This window comes from Rhyacophila brunnea, unplaced genomic scaffold (assembly GCF_057557595.1).
Source record: "Rhyacophila brunnea isolate RB1 unplaced genomic scaffold, BYU_Rbru_1.0 scaffold_18, whole genome shotgun sequence".
In the NCBI taxonomy this organism is placed as follows: Eukaryota; Metazoa; Arthropoda; class Insecta; order Trichoptera; family Rhyacophilidae; genus Rhyacophila; species Rhyacophila brunnea.
This window is the reverse complement of record NW_028232837.1, coordinates 2,614,184-2,638,732: the sequence shown is the minus strand read 5'-3', so window position 1 is coordinate 2,638,732 and position 24,549 is coordinate 2,614,184. Positions and strand designations below refer to the sequence as shown.

Here is a 24,549-nt window from a genome sequence, read left to right as displayed (position 1 = left end):
ATAATTGTATTCGAGTGCTATCTAATGCTATATAATACTATATAATGTCAATAGTATTGAAAGTCTACCAACTATCCAGTGACTCGTGATCATCACAAGTATTTTGGAATAAGTTTATTGGGCCACACGTACTGAGTATGGATAGTTTCATCCAATACTTGAGTACACTAACTGGTGACAGTATTTCCAACTCACCTCTAATTTAAACAATTAATGGTAAGTATAAATATCTATTTGTCAGAATAAAATCTAATTTGGACAGAGAGGACATCTTTAATGGTGTTATAGGAATTATCTTAATCGTCATAATATAAGTAGGTATATTCAATATTGTATTGAGTCATATATGTTGATCAATCTAATAGAGGTTAGTAGCGAAATCATATTGGTTCAATTATCAAAAGTTAGCCTATTTAATAACCTATGTGTCATTTTTTTTAATTTAAAAAGACTGGTTATACTCAGGCACATTAAATAAAAATATTTAGGCTTAGCAAACATTACCCTCGGAAGAGAGAGGAATAAAAACAGATAAATTATGTTACATAAGGAATAAAATAACATTTCAAAAACAAAATACACAGCTCTGAAAATGTATATTATTATGTCTCTGGGAAGCGTATTGATTAGTCTCGTAGAGTTGCCACTTCATAACTTTACACTCCGACTCTAGAATGATGTAGGTAAGTAATATATTTTTAGATAATATATTAATATCTATTTATTTATTTATTACTACATTATATATTTCATGGAACCCACATCCTGAAGCGAGCCCCTCTACCTATCGCTAACGGTAAAGGCAGTGCGACGCACTGCAGTAGCGTTTTCCAAATGGCGTACCTACGCGGTAATATTAAAGTGTATTTTTAGTGATTTTTTGTAGTTTTAATAATATGTACATCCATTTGAATTATGGAGTTGTCGAGTATCGGCACACAGCTAAAAATGACATCGTAAAACCAATTTTTTAAAAATTATTAATAATATTGAAGCAAAATAGCGCCGCAGGCTACTTTTTTACTATTAGAGCAAATTTGTCATCTGTGTTTGTCTCACTTATCTGGTCGACTCGTAACGCCGGGCCCTTCCTGAGCCCGGGCCTCCAGGCTAGAGCCCTGCCAGCCCCCCCTTTGTGGGGGCCATGATATATTTATACAAGTGAATATCATTTGAGCTAATTTTATGTGAGGTAATCAGGCAAAGAGGCGTAGCAGTGTAGTAAAAAGTACAAAATTATAAAACGTATACTTCTACCCCTCGGTAACGGTGCCTGATAAGCCCGTTACGAGGATTCTAATCCAGAAGAGATCGTGGCTGCGACCACGTAGGTAATTGATAGTTTTAGCAGTCTCACACAGCTAAACTCGTCTCGTCTGCGCATAGCTATAAATCAAACCTTCTAGTAACGTCGCACCGATGTTGCATATGAAGACCGCACACATTGGCGCCTAGCGACAATCGCGCGTTACCTCTCGAAATGTGAATATGTATGAGATGTGGCGACCGGCAAGCTTCGACGTCTAAATAAGAAATACCAATTCGTAGCGTGTGCGTATGCGTGACCGCAACACTGGCGGCTTCGACTCGCAGCCCGAGAGGCGTGCGATTTGTTGATAGCAACCAGCGATGCCAACCGTACTATAATTATAGTACAATACTATAATTTTGATTTCGCGAAAAATGTAAAATACTATAATTTTACGCCAAATATACCAAAATACTATAATTTTAAAGGATTCAAGACGAAAAATGTTCTTGTACTATATATTTTTCTGAAATACTATAATTGTTATGCCTTTGTACTATAATCAGCATAGAAAAATATGGCAACACTGATAGCAACACTATATTTTATTCAAACTAAATAGTCGCATTCCTCCAATGTGCAGAGCTCGGGCGGCTCTCGTGGTGCAGTGCGTAAAGCGCTTGCACCCGGGAGTTCTGGGTTCGATTCCCTGTCAGGACACAATATTAATGTGTTTTTCTCAAAGTCTGGGTGTTTGTGATTGTTCAAAATTACTAACAACCACCTTGTACGAAAAAGCAAGGACATAGTTATTAATTGATAATTTAAAAAAAAATGTGCAGAGCTCCATTTGGCAACGTGTGTTTTGTGAATAATGATGACGTCACATCGACGTGTTCGACATGTTGCAGACGAGACGAGATTAAATAAGCCGGGTTATTTGACCAAATCAAGAATCCCCTACGACCTACGTGGCGCTAAATGCCGAGAGGATGGAGCCAAGACGTGTCATAAGGCTAAATCTCGATGATCAATCATGAGGTCCCAAATAAGAAGAAGTCTTATTTCCTACCATATAAATGGATTCTAATGCGAAAAACTTTCAATGACCTTGCCGTCAAAAATATCTGTTGAAATCTGAAAATACACTATCATTCTTGGAACGGAATCAAAACTTGACGCTTTCGATTTTTTTCCGTTTAGTTACATAGGTAGGTACCTACATATTATTCTTATGCCACTATTGATTCAATTCTCAGATTGAGAATAGTACATTTTCTAATGACAAAAAATAGTCTGTATCTATTTTAGTTTACCAATAAACCAACAACAAAAACGGCATAACTCGAATATAACGTTACAACTCGAGATATCTAAAAAAATACTAAAAATAAAAACATTACAAGAGAACCGGTAAACATAAAATTGATTACAAGATTTTCACATTATTATTAATATTATATTTCTTTTATTGTGGTAACTGTCAATTCATGGTGGAACTGCGTTGTGTTATTGATTAAAGCCGCGTTGACACGGTCCAAGTACGATCCAAGTAGACTTGGATAGGAATAATTAGTATGAAGATGTCTCATCCAAGTGACAGCTCCATACTATTTATTCTTATCCAAGTTAACTTGGATGCGTAGGACGCGGTCCAAGTAGCTTGGATAGGAATAATTAGTATGAAGATATCTCATCCAAGTGATAGCTTCATACTATTTATTCCTATCCAAGTTAACTTGGTTGAGTAGGACGCGGTCCAAGTAGCTTGGATAGGAATGATTAGTATGAAGATGACTCATACGAGTGCACTTGGATAGGAATAAATAGTATGAAGCTGTCACTTGGATAGCACTCGATCCAAGTGTACTTGGATGGTACTTGGACCTTGTCAACGCGGCTTTATTTAATAAAACGCAAATTTGTTGTTGTATTATATCATATGTATTATGTTGTATCTATTAAAAGTGGAATAAGTACTTAAAAAATTTTGCTTATTAAATTAATCAATACATTTGTTTGGTAAATAAGACGTAAGAAATTCCAATAACACTTACAACGAGTCATCATTTGTATGCCACTAAAATAACGTGAGTATCTTCAGCGTATTGTCACATGACACGTTATTTCCCTCACGGAATTCCTCGCATTTGAGCCGACGATTTTCACTTAGCGTCGCTTGGGGCAGACTTTAAAACCAAAACGTATAAAGAATAGGGAAGATAAAAAAAAAAAAAATTGTTTAACATAATATAGTATCAACAGTTTCAGCGCGGCTTAAGCGTCGGCCTATATCTTCGTGGGTCCCAGGTTCGAATCCTGGGTCAATTCTGGGGAATTTGTGTTAGCGTCAGGGTGTGGACCTAATAAGTTGAACAAGTGGCTGGCTTCTCATAAAAACAAAATCTGTTAATACAAACCTCCACTCTGTGGAGGCTCATAATGATCTTAAGGGTCGAACATTGTCGAAAAAAATAATATTATAGTAGTATTACCCATAACTAGAACAATGTCTAAATTGCTTCTAATACCTAATGGATTGAGCGATTAGCTAACAACCAATCCACGTAAGAGAATCTCTTAATATAACTACACAGTATGGACATTAACATTAACATGGACTTCGTCTTGGAGCATAAATACCAATGCATTAACTAGCGCTCGTCCTACCTCAGATGGTCAAATTCATTTGTATACGAGATGGAACGATAAATTTACCGATTTCGTGAACCGAAACAGCGCTCCGGTGCGCTCCGGTCATTTCGAACCCTGGACTATCGACATAAAAAAATATTCTTAGAAACAAAGGAAGCAAGAGAAAAAAACTGTTCATATTTTTCCAATTAAGTAGATACCTGCTATAATATGTTGGCTTCCTTCTTACTATTTTTTTTGTATGGTATCAAGTAAAAATGAGATAAGTCGAAATAACATGCATTTTTCATCTGCTAACTACAATAATTTATATTTTATTTTAATAAACATTTTTTTTTTATTCAACGAATAGGACACAAGATTCAGAATGTAACATTCTATGTACTGAATATATATAATTTGAAAACATCTTATGCATATACACACTAGAAAAAATCGTTTATGTAGAAAAAAATACGACGCCCGACAGGACTTGAACCTGTATCCAGTGCAGGGCTCGAAATGGAACGGAACGCACCGGAGCGCCGTTCCGGCTCGTGAAATTTGTAAAATTATCGCTCCGCCTCGTGGAAAAAATATGTTGACCGTCTGAGCTAGATGTGCCATAGAATGGAAAATCTGACACACTTATTTTCATAAAATACACATACGATTTGATGACTATGTAAATATCTTCAGAAAATTTGTCGAGCGCTCCGGTTCGTAAACTCTTCCATTTCGAGCGCTGATCCAGTGACGTCCCTAGACAAAATGTCGCCCCTAGGCAGCACCAAAATGCCGCCCCATTTTTTATACAGTATTTTTATTATCCTTTCATGACTCCAATATCTAAGAAATGTATTGTATGGATACATTAGTGACAAAATATACCTACACTTAGGTACCGCTAAAACATACTTAATTAAATTTAGATATAAAAACCACACATTTGGTTTGTACCGGTTATCAATACACAGATTTATTATTTTCACACCATTTTATTATAGATATGTACTGTCATTGTACAACATTACCTAAAGAAAATAATTTTAGCTATTTCTATATTATACTTATACCAAATGATTCTCCTCGATTTGCCGCCCATCGAATAACTGCCGCCCCCAATCGACGCTCAATCTGCCTACCCCCACGGGACGTCACTGCCTGTATCTGCTGGATTCGCGCCAGTATGCATGAGATGTTTTCAAATTATGACGTATATTATATTTTATTGACTAGCAATAGCGAGATGTCTCACAATCAATAGTACCTACGTACCTATTTTTTACTTTCTTAATCAGTGACGTCCAGTGGGGGTAGGCAGATTGAGCGTCGCTTGGGGGCGGGAGTTACTCGAAGGGCGGCAAATCGAGGAGAATCATTTGAGATATATATAGAAATAGGTACCTTAACTTAGTAATAACGGAAATATCTTTCCATTAAAAAAATCAGCTCACTGGTCAACAGGACTGTAATTTTTCGTCGGGTTCGCGATGTCTAGTTTACTTTCATTGTCCTTGGACGTTCCGTCCTTGATGACCAGCAATGACGCGTGCATATTTGCGAATTATATTTGGATTATAGGTAGGTATATAAGTACTTACCTAATTAATTTATCCAAATATTTTTGCCAGTCATTCGCGAGTTTTGAACGTTGACAGCTGGTGTATTTTTAAATGTATCTGAAACCGCTGAAATATTGTTTATTAAAGTATATATAGCATTTCAATTAGATGTGGTGGTATTTTGTTAGTAATGTATCCATACAACACATTTCTTAGGTAGGTCCTGAAAGGATGATAAAAAGTATCTACTGTTTTTAAAAAAATGGTGCGGCTCTTTGGCGCTGCCTAGGGGCGGCATTTTATCTAGGGATGTCACTGTTCTTAATAATATATCTCTGTTATAATCAATGGCATTAATATGGACGAATCATCTAGAAAATAAAATGACACTCACTTTGTGTCGGGTCTGCCGGATGGCGAAATTCATATTTTAATATCGGTATCCTACGCTCAAATGAACATTCTGCTTGCAAGCGGTCTGGCGACACCGCTGGGTCTGCCCATACAAAATTTCTGACTGTCAGGTTTCGACTCCACCGTTATTATTGTGTATATATAATATGTATAAATAAATGTGCCTAGTTAAAAATTGTAAAAAAATCTACTAAACACTCCAAGAAAGATGGGATATCACTTTGCATGTGTTAGTATTATTTATTATTTATAAAATGCCATTTTAAGTTATTGATGAATGTTTATTCAATGCAATTGAATGACAGGAACCATTGGACAGTCAGTCGCCTGTAATTCGCTGGGCTCACTTGCGTCTAATCTCCGAGAAGTCGTAAGTAACCGAGAATCTGTTTCTAACGCAATGAGTCATGACACTAATTCGCCATTACAATAAAGGTTATATTACTATAAATTCTCGAAGCTTGTATCGCATAATGGAAACGGATACGTCAATGGTCACGTGACATCTACCTATACATCTGTGAATGACTTTCATGCACAATTTCTCGTGCGCGCCGGGTATAAAGTGAGTCGTCCATTTAATATGTCATTGGTTATAATATATATAATAATATTTATTACTTATTTAAAATGTCTCATACGACACAGATTGTCTCCATTTTCCTCCTTTCAAGACCAATGATCTGTACATGTTCATAATTGCATGAACTTGATAAATTAATAATGCATTAAATTTATTTAAAAATAGAACACTATTAATAATTATTAGTTTATAAGTAATAGGCAGCAAATTGATAACATTTTATTGGAATGAGTAATGTCAGTATTGGTATTTGTAAAATATTACTGATAAAATAATGCAAATTTAATGAATCCTCTTTCCGTCACACAAGTTCATTGCGTCGACTCGGTTTTCTTTCAATAAAATGTCATTAGCCTGCTCGCCAGATAATAAAAAATCTATGCCATCTCCCTCTAACAACCAGGACCGCATCGATGTTATTCTCGGCCAATAGCGATGTTATATTGCTTCTAAAACAGTATGTTTATTTTGTTTTTTTATGAAATACGGTGCTGAAGATTAAATGAATATAATAGATGACATATAAATTTTAAAAATAAACTAATTTGGAACAGTTCTCACACTAACGGTGCTTGAAATGGAATCAACTGTATAACTGCAGTGTACGAAAAGTTATAATAGAATGTATTATATTATTTTTAGCGTTGAAAGCCATTATATTATTATAAACGATTCAGCGCTCGGAATGAAAAATTTTATGAACTGGAGCGCTAAATAAGTTTCCGAAAATATTAACATAGTTATCTAATTTGGTATACGTATATTATTTTATAAAAAGTAGTGTGTTAGATTTTTTTGATATATGGCTTATCTAGAAGATGGTCAAATTAATTTTTCCACGAGAAGCAGCGATAATCTTGAGGATTTCATGAACCGGAACGGCGCTCCGGTCCGTTTCGAACCCTGAAATGATTGTAATTATTTTAATGGCATCTTATTTAATTTGAATGTTATTGGACTAACGTGTACCCACTCAAACACTAAACACAAATAATAAATGTCAATATTTTTTCTTGTCATAAGAATAAATGTGCCAGTTGGGAATCAAAACTTTCACTCTGTGATTTATGAAACAGTATGGAATTTTAAATTGCACACTTTGCAAAATGCCTGTGCACTTGGGTCCCTTTAATCATCAGCTTCTCGATTATCCTAAGTGAAATTGTCTTAAATAAATCCCCTCATCCAATAATAACTCTACTCATTGTGGACTTTGGGTATTTTAATATTTTGCCGGTACCAATAAATAGGTGACACGATGATAAATCATTAGAAAAAGGTAACCTGTTTATCGCCACTTTGATATATTCATGTATGACAATATTATGACCTCTGCTTGCATCCATTATCGATTTAGGTATTTATTTTTTTCCCTACGCGTTACACCCAATAACATTGTATGTGGTACGGCTGTATGATTATAAAAGGGGTACACGTCACAGTTATGATAGTATCTATAATTCGTACAGGGGCTTATTATCCATCTTAGGGGTGACAGAAATCAATAGGGGACCGTAATTTTCAGACTGGGGTGAATTCAGTTTTAATGAAATATGTATTTATTAATATTTTATTTTATGTTTTGATTACACGACGTCTTTTATTTACAAAATACGTTTACAATGCAATTTTTTTTTTTTCTAATCAATAATTATTAACATTACTTTCATACGTATGATCGGGGTACTGAATAGGAAGGCTGCCACTTAAGATAGAGACATCAAATGGAAAGATTATTGTTGAAAAAGGCTAGAACTCATCCTTGATAATAATGATGATGAAATAATAAAAAAACACGCTGAAAATGTTGTGTGTGGAGCTATTCTACTATACACTTACTTATTAGTCATAATATGTACCATAATTCCTTAAAATTAGTTTAAGCGTGAGACCTCCAATTGCATTCAGCCTCGAATAATAGGATAATTCGATGCCATACAAAACCAATCAATAAACTGATACCTACATGTTTATAGACATATTCTTTTACGTAATTCTTTGGGGCATCAACTGGAGCCCTATTAAATTTAATGGTTATTATTTATCTATCACTGCACAGAACAAATAAATTCTACGCATTTTTTTTGGTTTTCCCTCGATTATTAAGATGTCTTTATTATAAATAAATAGAATTCCATCAAGTCATCATTATCTTGGATCAATCCACTGCTGGATAAAGGCCCTTCCAGCTTGCCTCAATCCCATTCAGTCAAATGCATTGCCTTGCCACTCGAAGACTATATTAATTGTGTCGCTAAGTTTTGTAACCTTTTCGGTTTTTTGAGAAAATCAATAAAAACTTCTCAGTTTATGGATAAAGGGATAATCGATGTTTTTCTTTTTTTGCCCAATGATGGATCATTATTGGAAATATTGTGCATATCTATTTATATTGTATTCTAGTGCACTGATTAAATAAAAGACTTAAATGTTTGGTTATAGCGGCTAAAACCGGTTATTTGACGGTTAAAACCGTCTAATGTGAAAGCGTGCATTAGGTCATCACGTACACCACTGAGTCATCGGTGGCCGTGAATACAATGGAATGGACGGCTGCCATACGGCGCCGTTTCGGTTTTTAACCGTCACCTTGTAATGTGAAAAGGGCCATGCTTTTCTTCACGCCACTAAAAGTATGATGTGAAAGGAGCGTTACTTGCTGATTCGGATTTTTACCGTTCGATTTTTTGTACGGTTAAAACCGTACAGAAGAAATAAGGGTTTCTATAATAAATAACCGTGAAAATCTGAAACAATATATAAAATTATGAATTGTAAAAAAGGCCGAAATAGAAATACGTCCCTGCAATAACCGAGGGCGTACATTCGTATACTATGTATACAAGTCTGTATACAACAAGTTTAGTTGTGTAGTGCTTTCTCGTGATAAAATCACGTAGGCTCGTAGGCAGTTCGCTTTTGAACACAGAGTTATTTATACGTGTTAGTATTTATAGGTGCCGCACACAAAGATGCACCGAAGTGTCAAACTTTTGAAAACAGCTGTAGGCTGCGTCAAATGCCTATCGAAATATGACATAATACCCTGTCAGAATCTTATTAGAAGACAGTTACAAGTGACATGTATGGGGTGCAGTGTTCAAAATAGATCATACCAAACCAACAACGGTGTATACGGCCACAGACCAAGAGTAAATCAAGATTTCAATGGTAGGTAAATTCATAACACTCATTTTATTACCTGCGTTCTATTATTTGTTTTATTAAATGTGCACAGCGGCTTACAGATTTATCTTAACCCAAAATGTATACGTCTACATATTAGTAAACAACCAAGTTTATTTAGGTATGCCCAAAAACAACCTATATGTTAAGGCAGGTACCGGCGTACGTATTTTATGAACAGCTTTACGTATATTTTAATGTCAAATAGGTAGGTAATAAATTATTATAAATAACCCGGTTTTCCTTATGGTTGGCATTGTTTATCAAATAATTTATAATATACTACAAAATTCCGATCCCATTTTCAAACAGATATGCCTGAATAACAAGTAGAATATATAAAATGAATGATGATTATTGCAAGTGACAACAACTTTGCAAATTATTTTTATTTGAAAAATTATAGGTAGGTAAAAAGAATACATATTAATAAAACCCTTTTCCTATTAAGTAGTTATGGTTGTCAAGTGTCTATGATACAAACTTCTTATTCCAATTTCAAAAATGAACACACCAAAACGATGAAGTTGCGAATTTTATTTTAAATTGGCTTATGACGTATTCAGGCCGCTTCTTCAATAAGTAAGTTATTGATTGAATTTGATTGGAGAGACCATGTGATGTTTGCCACGGTCGCCACTAGCTTAGTTAACTAAGCTTGACATTGAATTCAAACTTCAAACGCACTTTATGAGCTCTATTTATATATATCTATTATACGCTCTATCTACAGTAATAGTACCTCATATTATCTATATTATATACACATTCTTCTAAATAATAACATAACTAACTACTTACTACAAAGACGCCCTATAATTTTATTCTATCTTTGACTACAATCAGCTGATTTTGTTTTAATACTGTTGTGACTGCTAGCAAGTTTAAAAATAACCAGTAATATTATAATTAGTATCTGTAGTGACATTTTAATATATTATCTACTAGAACTAGAGAGTAGAGACATAAGTATTTTTTTTAATGCACGGGATTCCCGCCAGAATACTTTCAAAATGCGCAGATAGACCCGCATATTTAATTGCAGTGTTACCATTTTCACAACTGATTAAATAATAACCTAAAATAAATAATTCCTAATTAAGATTGAGTACCTACCTACCTATATTTTTTTGTGAGGTGAAGCTACTTTCAATAATAAATTCCACAGAGTGAATATGAACAGATTTTTTTACGAGAAATGGATATTAGCTACTTACTTAACCCATAAGGTCCATACACTGGCTCCAAACACATATTGAAAAAACAACATGTGAATTTTGCCAGACTCGCTCAGCCATCGTGGGTGCAAAACATAATTTACTAGCTACTTACCTACCTAACTTTTTTATTATTTATATTATTTATTAAAGGTATATCTATGAACTTTTTCTTGTATCAATATTATTATTGCTGTACCTACCTATAATAATAAATTAATCAGTGGCGTACGCCTGGCTATTTAATAATATTTAAAATACCTAAATAATATGTTTTCAACTACAACCAATTTAGAATTATTGACAACACTCAAAAATAGAAAGTACTTAATAAGATTGTCACGATATAAGAACAATAATTGGTATTTATGTATAATTTTTGTGAGATTCATTATCTCGGTTAAACCCACAGAACAGATTAATAAATAGAATTCCGATAGGCTATCCATGGCCCCCACATCTTGAAGCAGGCCCCCAGGCTAGAATCTTCGGCGGGCCCCCCTACCTATCGCTAAGGTTAAAATCAGTGTGACGATCTACAGTTGTGAAATACAAGTAGTGTAATTTAGGGTATTTTATAGCGATTTTTTGTATTTTAATGCACCCACTTGAATTGTGGTGTTGACGAATATCGACAAACAACAATCAATGTCAATATATTCGTGAAATAGCGCCACAGGCGACATTTTTTACTATTAGTGCAATTTTGTGATATGTGGTCGGACCGCCACGCCGGGCCCCCAGGCTAGAGCCCTGTCAGCCCCCCCTTGTGGGGGCCATGGCTATAATACCCCAATACACTAGATTTTGACGCAGGGTTTTAAATGTATGAGTGTCCTTCGAAAATGAACCACACATTATAGAATGAATGCAATAGTGTTTGTTGCAACTTTCAAATATACCAATATTGAATGAGCGTCAATGCATAAACCGAGAGCAGTTGTCAGATCGAAGGACATGCGTCTTTTTGACACGTGTTTAATTTTATCCCATATTCTTCCACACTCGAGATCGGTTGCCTATTACTCCACACCTGTTAATTATTTTAGTTCCCATTATTTCTGGGTTCCCTGGTTAAACCACTTGTAATTTAGCCATGGCATGACATGACTTCAAGTAAGTAGGTATTCATGATGTTATGTATTAAAAATGCACAAAAAAGTGTGTAATAATAATTATACCTACATACAATGCAAGAGATTTGTGTGAAGCTTTACCTACCTTGATTATAAATAAAGAACTACTAACAAATTTATCTATATAGCGCCTGTACATGTGCATGGATTTACTGGCAGCAATAGTGTGTATTTTAAACTATCGTGATAATTACTGTTTACACTTAAAAGTGCTGACTGTCTCTCCAATCTCATCCTTCAAGAGTAAGCGAAACACGATGTTGTCATTTTATGGTACTATTTGACAGGTCGTAAAAATCGGTTAACCTCAAAATGAGTCTTTCCGCCGTGAAGTTTGTTTTTTTGCCGGCAGATTCGCCACTATCATTCTATCCTAAAAATCCCAACTGTCACATGAAAATTCAGAAGCTTCCGAACTTTTTTGATTCATGCATGCAATCTTGCAACTTGCATAACAATACGTGTTTACACGTGCATTTTAGTAAAGCAGTAAATCCATGCACGTGTAAACGGGGTATTACCTCAATTTCGCTTCGGTATGTAGACCACGTCTTCTAACTTCTTTCTTATAGTAGTGGCATTGTCTCTTTGTGTTTCTGTGCTTATCATCTGTTTCAGGTACTCCCCTAAATGGGATTCATCTTGTTCTGTTGACCATGCAATATCCAATTTCTCCAATCATCTCCAAAGTAGTGCGCTTACAGGTAGGTAGTCATATTTTTTTTATTTAATTTCAATTAAATAAATGCATATTTTTTTCTAATTTTCAGTACCGCAGGAAGTATTAAATTCAAGACAAAGACAGAGCAATTTCTTCAGACTAGTCACAGCTTATCGAGAACTGGCGCACAAAACCGCAAAAATAAATCCGGTGGACTTAAAAAAATACTATGGGTAATAAATTTTCTTATTTACGTATCTAGCTTGAGGTTGTAAATATCTTACAAACCATAGAGAATTAACACAACATCAACCAAACACAGCTGTCATCTGCCGGCATACCTACAGCTACCCACCGCTAGAGTATTGGGGCCCAGTAGAACAAGGAGTCCCATATTTGTTTTATGAATGAAATTATTATTACATATTGTTCACAAGGATTCTAATATTGATTTAAAATAAAAAGCACAAAAATCTGAAGATACTAAAATGCAGTTGCGAAGGGTGGAGGTAGGCTGTTAAGATCCGCCATAAATAGTGCACATTAAACTTTGTCAGTCATATGTATTTGTTTTCATTGAAACAATACTACAATTTACCGATGGTGTTAGTTAGTTTTTAAAATTCAATCAAACCCTGCGAAACCAAGCCATAATAAGTAATAGTCAAAAAATACTCGTCTATCTAAAAACATATGCAATTAAACTTTACATTACTTTGGATATTTATAGATAGAATAATATTTTTTTATCTATTACAGTTTGGTTAGGCAGGGCTTAATGAATTTAAAAAAATGAACCAACAATATGTGTTATATGTATTCTTAATCCAACGAAAACAAATAAATATGAATGAAAAAGTGTGCACAATTTTGTCTTATTACCCAAAATAAACCAAAACTATTATGGCTTGGTTTAGGCAGTGCTTAATTGGTTTTTAAAAAAACTAACCACCACCATCTGTAAATTGTAGTCTTAGTTCAATAAAAACAAATAAGTATGACTAACATAATTTAGTGTGCATTATTAATGGCGTGTCTTAACAGCCTACCTCCACCCTTCGCCACTGCTAAAATGACTCTTAGTAGCATTGGCGGCTCCTCTCTTAGGTCAATTGGTCAATGACCCTCCAAAAATAAATATCTTACAATCTATGTAGGTTATAATCTAAGATGTAGGTACAATGTCTTATAATTATCGGCTAACGCGTCAACTCGCGACGCACGCTAACCGTGTGTATAAAATTTAAACAGAAGGAATCACGATGATCGGTCGCTGTATAGTCAGGCTCGGGCATTTCAGAATCTGCCGGGATAAAATATTTATAAATATTTCTCTTTCTCTCTCAAAGTCTTTTTCTTTTTCTTCATATTATTTTGTCGCCATATTAGGAGTCATTTAGGTCATTGCCAGAAATGAAAGAGATGTAAATTTTCAATGTGTTAAAATGAAACAGGTATAAAATGGGCGAGGTGTTTTGTTTTGGTAAACCTTTTTATACTTATTTGTTATCGCTTCCTATTGTTGTCTGAAATTTTTATATGCAATTTCAATGTTTGTATGCAGTTTAGTTTAAATCCAACCTTAGAGTAATATGCATCGACTGCATTCATTGTGTTAAACCATTGTATACAAGTTATCTATTAAAATGTCATCTGCTATATTAATCATAAAATTTACCTTCTAATAAAATCAGTGGAAATATAAAAAGTGTTTTATATATATAAATGATCCCGACATTCTGAAGGGGGACCCTAGACCAAGATCTTTGGCGAGCCTCCCTACCTGTCTTGACTCGAAAATGGGAGCTTATCTGCGATAGCCTTGTCGGATATCCGAGGACATTTTTTATTAACCGAAATCCAGAAAATAGCCAATGGAACATCGGCGAAGTTCAGTTTTAGCATCCTGTCGTTCATCAATTCAACAAATTCCTCTCGAATTTATAGGAAAAGTGCTTCTATTTAATTTTCGGCATAAGTTGCGAAAGGGTCTCGTATCCAGTCGCATTGATTGTATGAAAGTACTGATGAAATTTCTTTTGCAGCAAAGTTGAATAATGTTTTTGAGACAGATCCAAAATTGATTGCTTGTTTACAATGGTGGAATTCTTCTTATTTATCAGAGCACGTCAATATATTTTCATTCTGACCTTGCATTGTTTTATTAAGTTCACGCAGGTGCTCAAATATATTACCAGCCTTGTACGCAAATTTGGCTATTGCACCGCGGCACACCTAGCATCGTCTCGCGGCACACCGGTTGCGGAGCACTGCTCTACCCGACTGATGCATTAGAGCAGGCATGCCCAACTTGAAGTAGGCTGTGTTTTACTATCCAGTATCAAAAATGGCAGTGATCTTTCACACCCTCCTACAATCCATGTATTAAATTTGACTACGGACACTGAAGCATTACAAATTAAAAAATGACACTTGCACCATCTCAAAGAAAATACTCAAAGTCGTGAAAGTGAAAAGCCTAGTTTTAGGCACTCATTGCAATCGTCATCAAACTGTTCTCCTAATGTGTAGCTTATTGCGCGACGGTAAGAGGAAACTTCAGTTTTAAGTGCGGGGATTTACACCTTCTTCTATACTCACTGTTACAATAAGTTAGCTGTCTAAATTGGCCAAAACTGTCTATCTCGCTTTAAAATTTAACACAGCCAAGAGAGGTACTGTTAAAACATAGCCCTTTTCGACAGTTCAAACGGTTAACTTATTGTAACCTCTCAATAAATATGATAAACTATCCTCAATAGCCACCGGTAGCAGTCTTGTCTATAGAATAGATGCGCCGGTATAGTGGATTGTAACTAAATACATAGATAAACTAAAACTGTTGTTGCATTTAGTCAAGGCTCGAAATGGACCGGAGCGCCGTTCCGAGTCGTAAAATCGGCAACATTGTCGTTCTGTCTCGTGGAAAAAATTATTTTACCATTTGAGCTAGAATTGCCATATAACAAAAAATCTACCACACTTATTTTTATAAAATACACATATAATTAGATAACTATGTTAATATTTTCTGAAAATTAATGAGCGCTCCGGTTCGTAAAATTTTCCATTTTGAGTGCTGCATTTAGTTTGTGTATGCGAAACTGGTCCATATCACAAATTTTACCAATATTTATTATGTAGGTACAGATTCATGTAACTATGCTTTATCAATTGAATGCCATAGTCACTTAACGATTTAACTATATTTACGCTAGCATTTGTGTTATATCACCAATATGTATGCCCATCCATTATTACCATGGAAACTGTTGTTTACATGTGGTAACACTGGTAACCATGGCTTAAAATAAAGCTAGAATTAATCCACGTGATTGAAATATCTGTGTTATCTATGTGATAATATTTATTACTTATTTATTTATCAGTATATAACAGTCTCATATTAAGTTATTATTTTTTTATCTCATAATAGAAGAATTTATTAAAACCAGGTGAAACTGATAAAATGTTAGATAAATCTGATCCAGCTGTGATATTATATCTGACATTGAAATACAGATTAAGTATTTTTTTTAAAGTTAACATGTTTTTATTGTCAAGGTTTGAGTGCATCTAAGATAAAAATGTTACTTCATACAAAAATCACATGATAGAGTTTTATGTTATCTTATTTTTTATAAATTAGTTGGTAAGAAAGTCTTTCCGGAAATTGTAATCAGATTTTTTTATCACAAAAATATACCTAGCTAATAATATGATACTATTGATATTAAAAATAAAGTCGAACTTGGTTATTACGAAGAAGAAGATGAGACCGACTAAATTTGCTTGTTATAAGCATTACTCGTTATATCAGAGAATAGGTATTTTTAAATGAGCGGTCACATAACACAAAAAGTCACAATTCAAACAAAAATACACAATTAGAATTTTTCCCCGAAACAAGCATAGCATTCAGAAACTACAAAAGAAGTTGTTTATTGTAATGAACGCTGGTAGGTACCTATTGACTTCATAAAACTTGGATTTTTTACATGCAATTTCAGCCATATGCGTGTATACTTTTTCAATATTGTCGACGAAAACACCAATTAGGTAGGTACTTAGACACTTAACTAGTGTCATAAACGTAATCCTGCCTGGTCAGATTTTATTTCTTAGGGTCGAAATGTTTTTAAACAATTAACATATTAACAGTTTTTAGAAAATTTTTGACCATATTTTAGCTTGGTATAACTAATAAGTAGCTCGTTATAAAAGTGAATAAATGTGTGGAGAAAATCATAAACTGAACATCAACATCAACGAATGGTTCCTCGTTACATCCGAGATCTAGCTATATCTTGATCGTAATAACCGAGCTCGACTGTATTATGAAAATACTATAATGGCGAAGGGTGGAAGTAGGCTATTAAGATCCGACATAAATAATGCACACTAAACTTTGTCAGTCATATGTATTTGCTTTCATTAAACACTTACAATAAAACTATAAGTTGCAGATAGTCTTGGTTTGTTTTTAAAATTCAATTAAACCCTGCGTAAACCAAGCCATAATAGATAATAGTCAAAAAATATTCGTCTATCTATAAAATATCTAAAATTATGCTATTAAATCATACATATTTATAGATATTTTATTGATAAAGAATATTTTTTATCGATTATGGTTTAGTTTTAGGTAGGGGTAGGGGTTAATATTCACTCTAAGGCAGATTCTAGAAAAGACCACTGAATTCAATATTAGCACGTATCACCTGTTCATCGATTTTAAGGCAGCTTATGATAGCATTAATCGATACCGGCTATACGAAGCAATGCGAGAATTTGAAATTCCGACGAAAATAATTAAACTTGTAGAGATGACAATGACACCAGTACAATGCCGGGTAAAGCTTCAAGCGGAAATATCCGAGCCATTTGTATCACTGAATGGCCTAAGGCAAGGTGACGCTCTGGCATGCCTTCTTTTCAATATTGCGCTAGAAAAGGCAATACGGGATGCAAAGATTGATGCCCGTGGCAGCGGCACGATATTTACTAAGCCTGTGCAGCTGCTGGCGTATGCCGATGATATCGACATCATTGCCACATCAGAATTGGCGCTGAAAAATGCATTCACAGCACTAGAAGCCTCTGCCAAAATAAACGAGACAAAAACTAAATACATTAACTAGATATTGGTGCATACAAGTTTGATACGGTCGACAGTTTCATATACCTTGGATCTCTTGTAACTCGACATAATGATATTACAGAAGAAATCAACAAGAGAATCATGTCTGCGAATAAATGCTACTTTGGTCTGTGAAGACATTTTAAGTCCCGCTTACTATCTCGCCGAACTAAAAGCACTCTTTACAAGACACTTGTAAAGCCAGTGCTCACCTACGCATCGGAAACCTGGACATTAACTCCGCGAAATGAACGAGCCCTGAACATCTTTGAAAGAAAAATTCTCCGCCGTATATATGGACCGATCAGGGATGGCACCAATTGGAGGAGAAGATATAATGCTGAGCTCTACGGGCTGTACGAAGATTGCAGCGCAGTTCAATCAATTAAGATTGGGAGACTGCGATGGCTAGGTCATGTGCACCGTATGAATGACAATGAACCGGCAAAGAGAGTGATGTCCAGCAATCCAATAGGACGTAGAAGAAGAGGGAGGCCAAAGATTCGCTGGTTAGATGGAGCTGCCAGTGACTGCCGTATTCTGGGGGTACCAAATTGGAAAGCGGCCACACTGGATAGGGACAGGTGGAGGGAGCTGTTGGAGGAGGCCAAGACCCACACCGGGTTGTCGCGCCCCTGATGATGATGAGGGGTTAATGAATTTTTAGCAATTAACCAACACCGTCTGTAATATTATGTATTCTTAATTCATCGAAAACAAATAATTACGACTGAAAATCTGTGCACTATTTTTGTCGGATCGCCCATAGAATACCTATACTATTATGGTTTGGTTAGGCAGGGTTCAATTGAATTTTAAAAACTAACTAGCGCCATCTGTAATTTGTATTCTTAGTGAAAACGAATAAGTATGACTGACAAAGTTTTATGTGTATTTATTTATTTATTTATTTATAAAAAAAAAGAGTATTACGGCATTACAGCTTTTGGCCAATGCGCCATAATACATAATACATACAAATATATAAAAATATCTTAATTACAAATAACAACTAATATGACAAGAAAGTGGAAAAGATAGCATGTGTAAATATTAAAGAAATATGATAATATATACAATTATAAATTTATCCTATTTAAAACGTCTACAAACATTATATAATTAATAAAAAACAAATCAACCTTTATGGTGCCATCAAATAAGCTAATTGCACGATACACAGCATCATGAAACATAACATCTGTCCTGCGACGAGGTATCTTGAAGACCGTGGAGCTGCGAGTGATATTGGTGGGAACATGAAAATTAATATTTGCCAGTATATGCGGATTGTAAATGAACCCACGAAGAAGTAAAAAGAAATGCTTTAAAAGAACAATCACTCTTCGGGTAGACAGGGATTGCATTGATAGCATACCCAGAAGAAAACGAGTCGGGAAATTCATTTTATTGTCATTATCATAAGGAAAGAACCCGTATGTTCTTAAGTAGAGAAATCTAAGAAATCTATTGTGGACTCGATCCAGCTTAATTGTGTGCATGAACCTATTAGGACTCCAAATAATGCTGGCATATTCAAGAATACTCAACACAAATGATACGTATAATGTACGTAGCACTCGGACGTTTTCGAATGATTTTGAAACCCTCATAACAAAACCAAGCATTTTGCTAGATCTAGTACTGATGTTAAGAATATGCTGATTGAAAGTGAACTTTGTATCATACAATACTCCCAAATCTTTTATCTCCGTTACCCTACTCAATATTATACCAGACAATGTGTATGGGAACAATAAGGAGTGCCTTGAACGATTGAATGAAATAATATTACATTTGGAGGTAGCGAATTCAAGTTTATTTAAGATAGACCATTGCGAGATAGCATCTAGGTCAGACTGCAACATCGCACAGCATAATGGGGTTTCAATAGTTCGAAACAGCCTACCTCCATCACTCGCCACTGATAGATACCTACTATCGATAAAATGATATTACATACATCAGCGCATCTATTCTATACACAAGACTGCTATAGGCCGCTATCGAGGGTAGTTTTTTCATTTTTTGTATCAAAGTATTAGCACTTATTGTAACAATTGCAATAAGTTAGTTGTAATTGTTATAATAAGTCAACAGCGCCTCTCTTAGCTGTGTTAAATTTTTGAGTGAGATAGACAGTTTTGACTGTTTAGTTTAGACGGATAACTTATTGTAATTGTTACTACTTAATACAACAAATAAGTGCTAATAACTACCTTCGATAGCTGCCGATAGCAGTCTTGTGTATAGAATAGATGCGCTGGTTTTATATGTTATATATAGGTTTTTATAAACTGTATTCTATATTTAAAATTGCTCAGTTCAACCAATAGAAGCAACAGAAAAAAAAAACAATAGAAGATCAATGAAATGTCAAAAAACAAATAATTTGAAATTGGTAAAATTAATATGAAATTACAGTGATACAAACCTGATAATAAATATATATGCAATCTTGCAAGATGTCTTCATTAGTCATGTGTCTCCAGACAATATAACATTAAAATTATCCAAAATTAGTCAGTCGCTGCGACTACATTTAATATTATCTATTCTAATACATTGCATATAGAGGTAGCATTAATTATTATTTTTTTCTAATTAGTCAAGTAATAATAACATTATTATCAATGAACAAGTAGTGATACGTGGTCATTAACCCAGCCATAATAAATTTAATATTCATTGAAATTGACAGTTGCATCAGCGTGCTTATAATTTAAAATTATTTTTCATCTCTCTCTTTTTATTTTACATACTTTTTTTTATAAACCATGTCCGAACCTAATAAGATCATGTAGGCCTTCACAGAGTGGAGGTTTGTATTAACAAATTTTATTTTTACGAGAAATGGATATCAGCCACTTTGCTCAACCTATTAGGTCCATACCAATATTCAAACCTGGGACCCACGACGTTATAGGCCGACGCTTAAGCCGCGTGGCCATATACATTTAGGTACTCAATATTCTAATTCATCATTAGTCTTAGTAACCCTTCTTTCAATGTAAATTCACAATGTAAATAATGTCTTAGTGTTTCTAAGTAGTCAGTATTAATGTTAGATGTTGAATTTTCAAATTAGGGGCCGTCCATATATGTCGTCAACTTCTAGTGGTGGAGGGGTTCTGATATACTGTGATGATTTGCGATGGGGTCAGAGAAAATGTGACATCATAAAGTATATCGGCAATTGGGGATTTTAGAATAAATATTATTAACCTAATACTCTCAGCATGGCATTAATTATCTACAAATTTTATATAAATATATACAGAATGGTAAAAAGTTATGTGACGAAATGTGACGATGGGGTTAAAAAATAACCAAAATCGTGTGACTTCATATATGGACGTCCTCTTAGAGCAATATGCCTATTTTTAGCCATTAAACCGGCTAAAAAACGACCGGAGCGCACGGTAAAATTATCGCTCTATCTCGTGTAAAAAGAGAATTTGACCGTTTCAGCTAGATAGCCATATAACAAAAAATATAACAGACTTATTTTTATAAAATACAGATTAAATTTGATAGCTATGTTTATATCGTCAGAAAATTGTCGAGCGCTCCGGTTTGTAAACTTTTCCATTTTGGGCGCTGCTTTTATTGCAATAAATATATTAAGCGAAATACAATTTGATTTATCAGCATTTATTTGTGTCGTTTTAATTTTAAACCAAAGAGGTTGGATGGTTTCTAATCTCTTTGTTTTAAAACATTTTTTCATATTATGCTTTTAGCAGGTTTTGGAAGTTATAGATCATTTTAATATTGTATGCAATTACACATTGTTAGATTTAAATATTATATCATGTGGACTTACCAGTTTTTGAAACAGGACACCTCATATTAAATTAATTACGCTACATTTATTTATACAGTGGAGGTTTTTTTCGATGTCTTCGATCAAATGCTTATTTTGAATGGTAAATGGTTTATTTACATAACAATTGGGTTTTTCTATGAAATTTCTATATCTAATGAATCAACGTAGCTTAACTATTTATCTACTGTATTCTTTGTAACACACGTAAACAGTTTACATAATAATTACTATTCATTTCAATACAATATGTTTATCTTTGACATCAGGTGTCTTAATACTGATATGATAACAGTATAATAATTAAGAAAAACTGGATAGCAACGGTAAGATAAAAAATATTTGAAAAGAATTTTTAAAAGATGAGATGTTGCTATAGCAATATTGTGTGCATAGCAGTGGGGGAACTGTATTAACATGCAAGTGCGCTGCACTTCCTCTAATTTTTCTAATACATAATTATGTGTGTGTGTTTTCATAGAAGTGCTCAAATAATTTCTGTTTCAGAGCACCATGCCACATTATTATTTTCACATGAGACTGTTTAAATTATTGGTATCAATCAAAGAAGTTGATCAGACTATGAAGATGGAACCTTAATGTATGAAATTGAAGCAAAAAAAGTATGTCTAGTCCTACTAATTAAGTTAGATACAAGTGACTTTGTATCGCAGTTTCATTTGAAGAGAACTTGATACTTTTACTATAATATTCCAATATAGGTAATTTTAGATTCACAAAAATTGTTAATTACGTACATGTCAAAATAAGCCATGAATACTTAAATTCATAAAACTGGTTAGTGTACAATATTAAAATCGTCTTCAATTTGACATTTCATGGATTTCACATATTGCTGTATGAAAGCAGACAATTGAATATATAATTTTGCTATAAATACCTGTCGAAAGATACTTCCTCATCAAACTGTATGTAGGCAGCTAAAAGTAATACATTGACCATTATTTTTAAGATAGATAATCACGTAAAACACCGAGAAATATATACATAGGTAATGTAAATAAAACTATAGACTTCAAATGAGAGAGCAAGCCACCATTTTGTTTTGGATCTGCTATTAGAAGAAGAAAATAATGAACCACACATAAAATCATTTGACTGTCTTCAAAATTCATAATACAAAATGTGCATAGGATCCTTTTTATCTAGAGTCCAAATTCTTTGGTAAAATGGTGTCAGATTCCTCTGGTAGTGCAGGCGAGTCATTTATGTGTTAGTATCGTTACTTTCAAATGACACTAACATCGTCAAAGTAATTTCTTCATATCTACAATGCAAGAACAATCTCTCCTTCATCTACCAATTAAATATTTTAAATAGAACAAAATCTAGTCTTTTTACTGGATGCCAGGCGGGAATAGCGGCAATTTTCATAGCTGATTTCAGCAAAATTAATCAACTCAAGAATGATAACCTAACCTAACCTAACCTAGCCTAACCTAACCGAACCTACCCAAACCTAACCTATAATCCAGTATATCGGCTATTTTCAAAATTTGCTTGCCGCTGGCTTCCAATATATAGATAAGAACCCAAAATCCTCTTGTTGGGTTTTGCGTCCAATAAAATTTGAATTTTTCATTGCTTATAGGTATGTGATGCCACTACGTACAATGTCTTATTGCGAATAAATTCAGCTTCTTTAAAAAATAAATTACTATATTTTATTTTATATAATCAACTTATTTTTTTCTACCATAATGATTTAATTCAGGATTAACAAAGCAATATTATAATAAAAGCCATGTAATAATCATTCAGTAAGTATTAAAATTTGATCAAGTTACATTAATTATACCGGTTTCAATAATACCTATTTCTTCATGGAATACCTACTTAATTCATTAAGTATATCGTCACCGTTCAGGCAAAAGTCACCAACCCTGAAAATGGCAGTTTTGAGTTGAGTATGTCACCCGAAGCGTAAAATTATGTTCTTTAAGATGCAAAACTCACCTCGGTACATTAGTTAGTAAAATTTTGCTTAAATCCGAATTATTTGTTTTTCACTAAATGACTTTCGATAAAATCTTAACAAGCAAAAGTCATTATAGGTGAATAGACATTATTGACTCTATAAAAAAAAAATCCTTCGTTATAAATATACAAGCAAAAGTCACTATACTATGGATGGTGAGTTTTACTGATGCTTCTTTTGGCTAACATTGTTCAGATTATTAACAAGCAAAAGTCACCAAACCATAATTTGAGCTACCTTGCCTCCTTTAAAACCTTCCAGATGTTTTAATTAGCATCAAAAAGTAAAAGTACCTTAAAGAAATTATTAAGAAGACATGAGAAAATAATTTAATGTAGATAAAACCTTAAAAACATTAAAATCTGATTTTTCCTGCATTTTCAAACTTTCAAATTGCGATATCTCAAAACTATGTTTTTAGGGTTGGTGACTTTTGCCTGAACGGTGACGATATAAAACATTAATAAATGCAGACAAATTTCATCTGCGTTATTTATATTATTATTTTTGTTTTGTTTCAGACCCTTAAAAGAACTAGACCCAACCCGCTACGGCCTCTCATCATCCGACAAATTAGACTTTCGAGGAATTTTGAATGTTCCGGAAACGAGTGGGACACTATCTGATGCTATCAAGATATTAGAAGGCTTATACTGTGGACATATTTCATCAGAGTTTAGTTATCTTGAAGTGAGTAAAATATGGAGATATTACAATTATTTTCAATCTATATAAGAAAAAAAAATCTTTGTCACCTATGGAAAAATAATTCGGGTTATGTCAAATTTCAAAAACAAATTAAAAACAATAAAAAGTATTCTATTAGTAAGGAAAGTCCCCAATATTTAGACAATACCATAGTAATTGCAAGTATTACATCCTGAATCAGGCCCCCAGGCTAGGATGTTTGGCGGGCCCCCCTACCTATCGCTAAGGGTA

At 34.0% G+C, this 24,549-nt stretch overlaps 1 protein-coding gene across 1 annotated transcript in view; it reads left to right on the top strand.

Moving 5' to 3' along the window:
* The first annotated feature begins 9,305 nt into the window (after positions 1-9,305).
* LOC147073114 (putative 2-oxoadipate dehydrogenase complex component E1 homolog) overlaps positions 9,306-24,549 on the top strand; it is a 42,723-nt gene continuing 27,479 nt past the window's right edge. Inside the window, exons 1-3 of the mRNA XM_085945090.1 lie at positions 9,306-9,616; positions 12,755-12,878; positions 24,132-24,300. Coding sequence (XP_085801216.1) covers positions 9,418-9,616; positions 12,755-12,878; positions 24,132-24,300 — 492 coding nt within the window. The 5' untranslated portion in view covers positions 9,306-9,417. The remainder of the gene's footprint in view (positions 9,617-12,754; positions 12,879-24,131; positions 24,301-24,549) is intronic.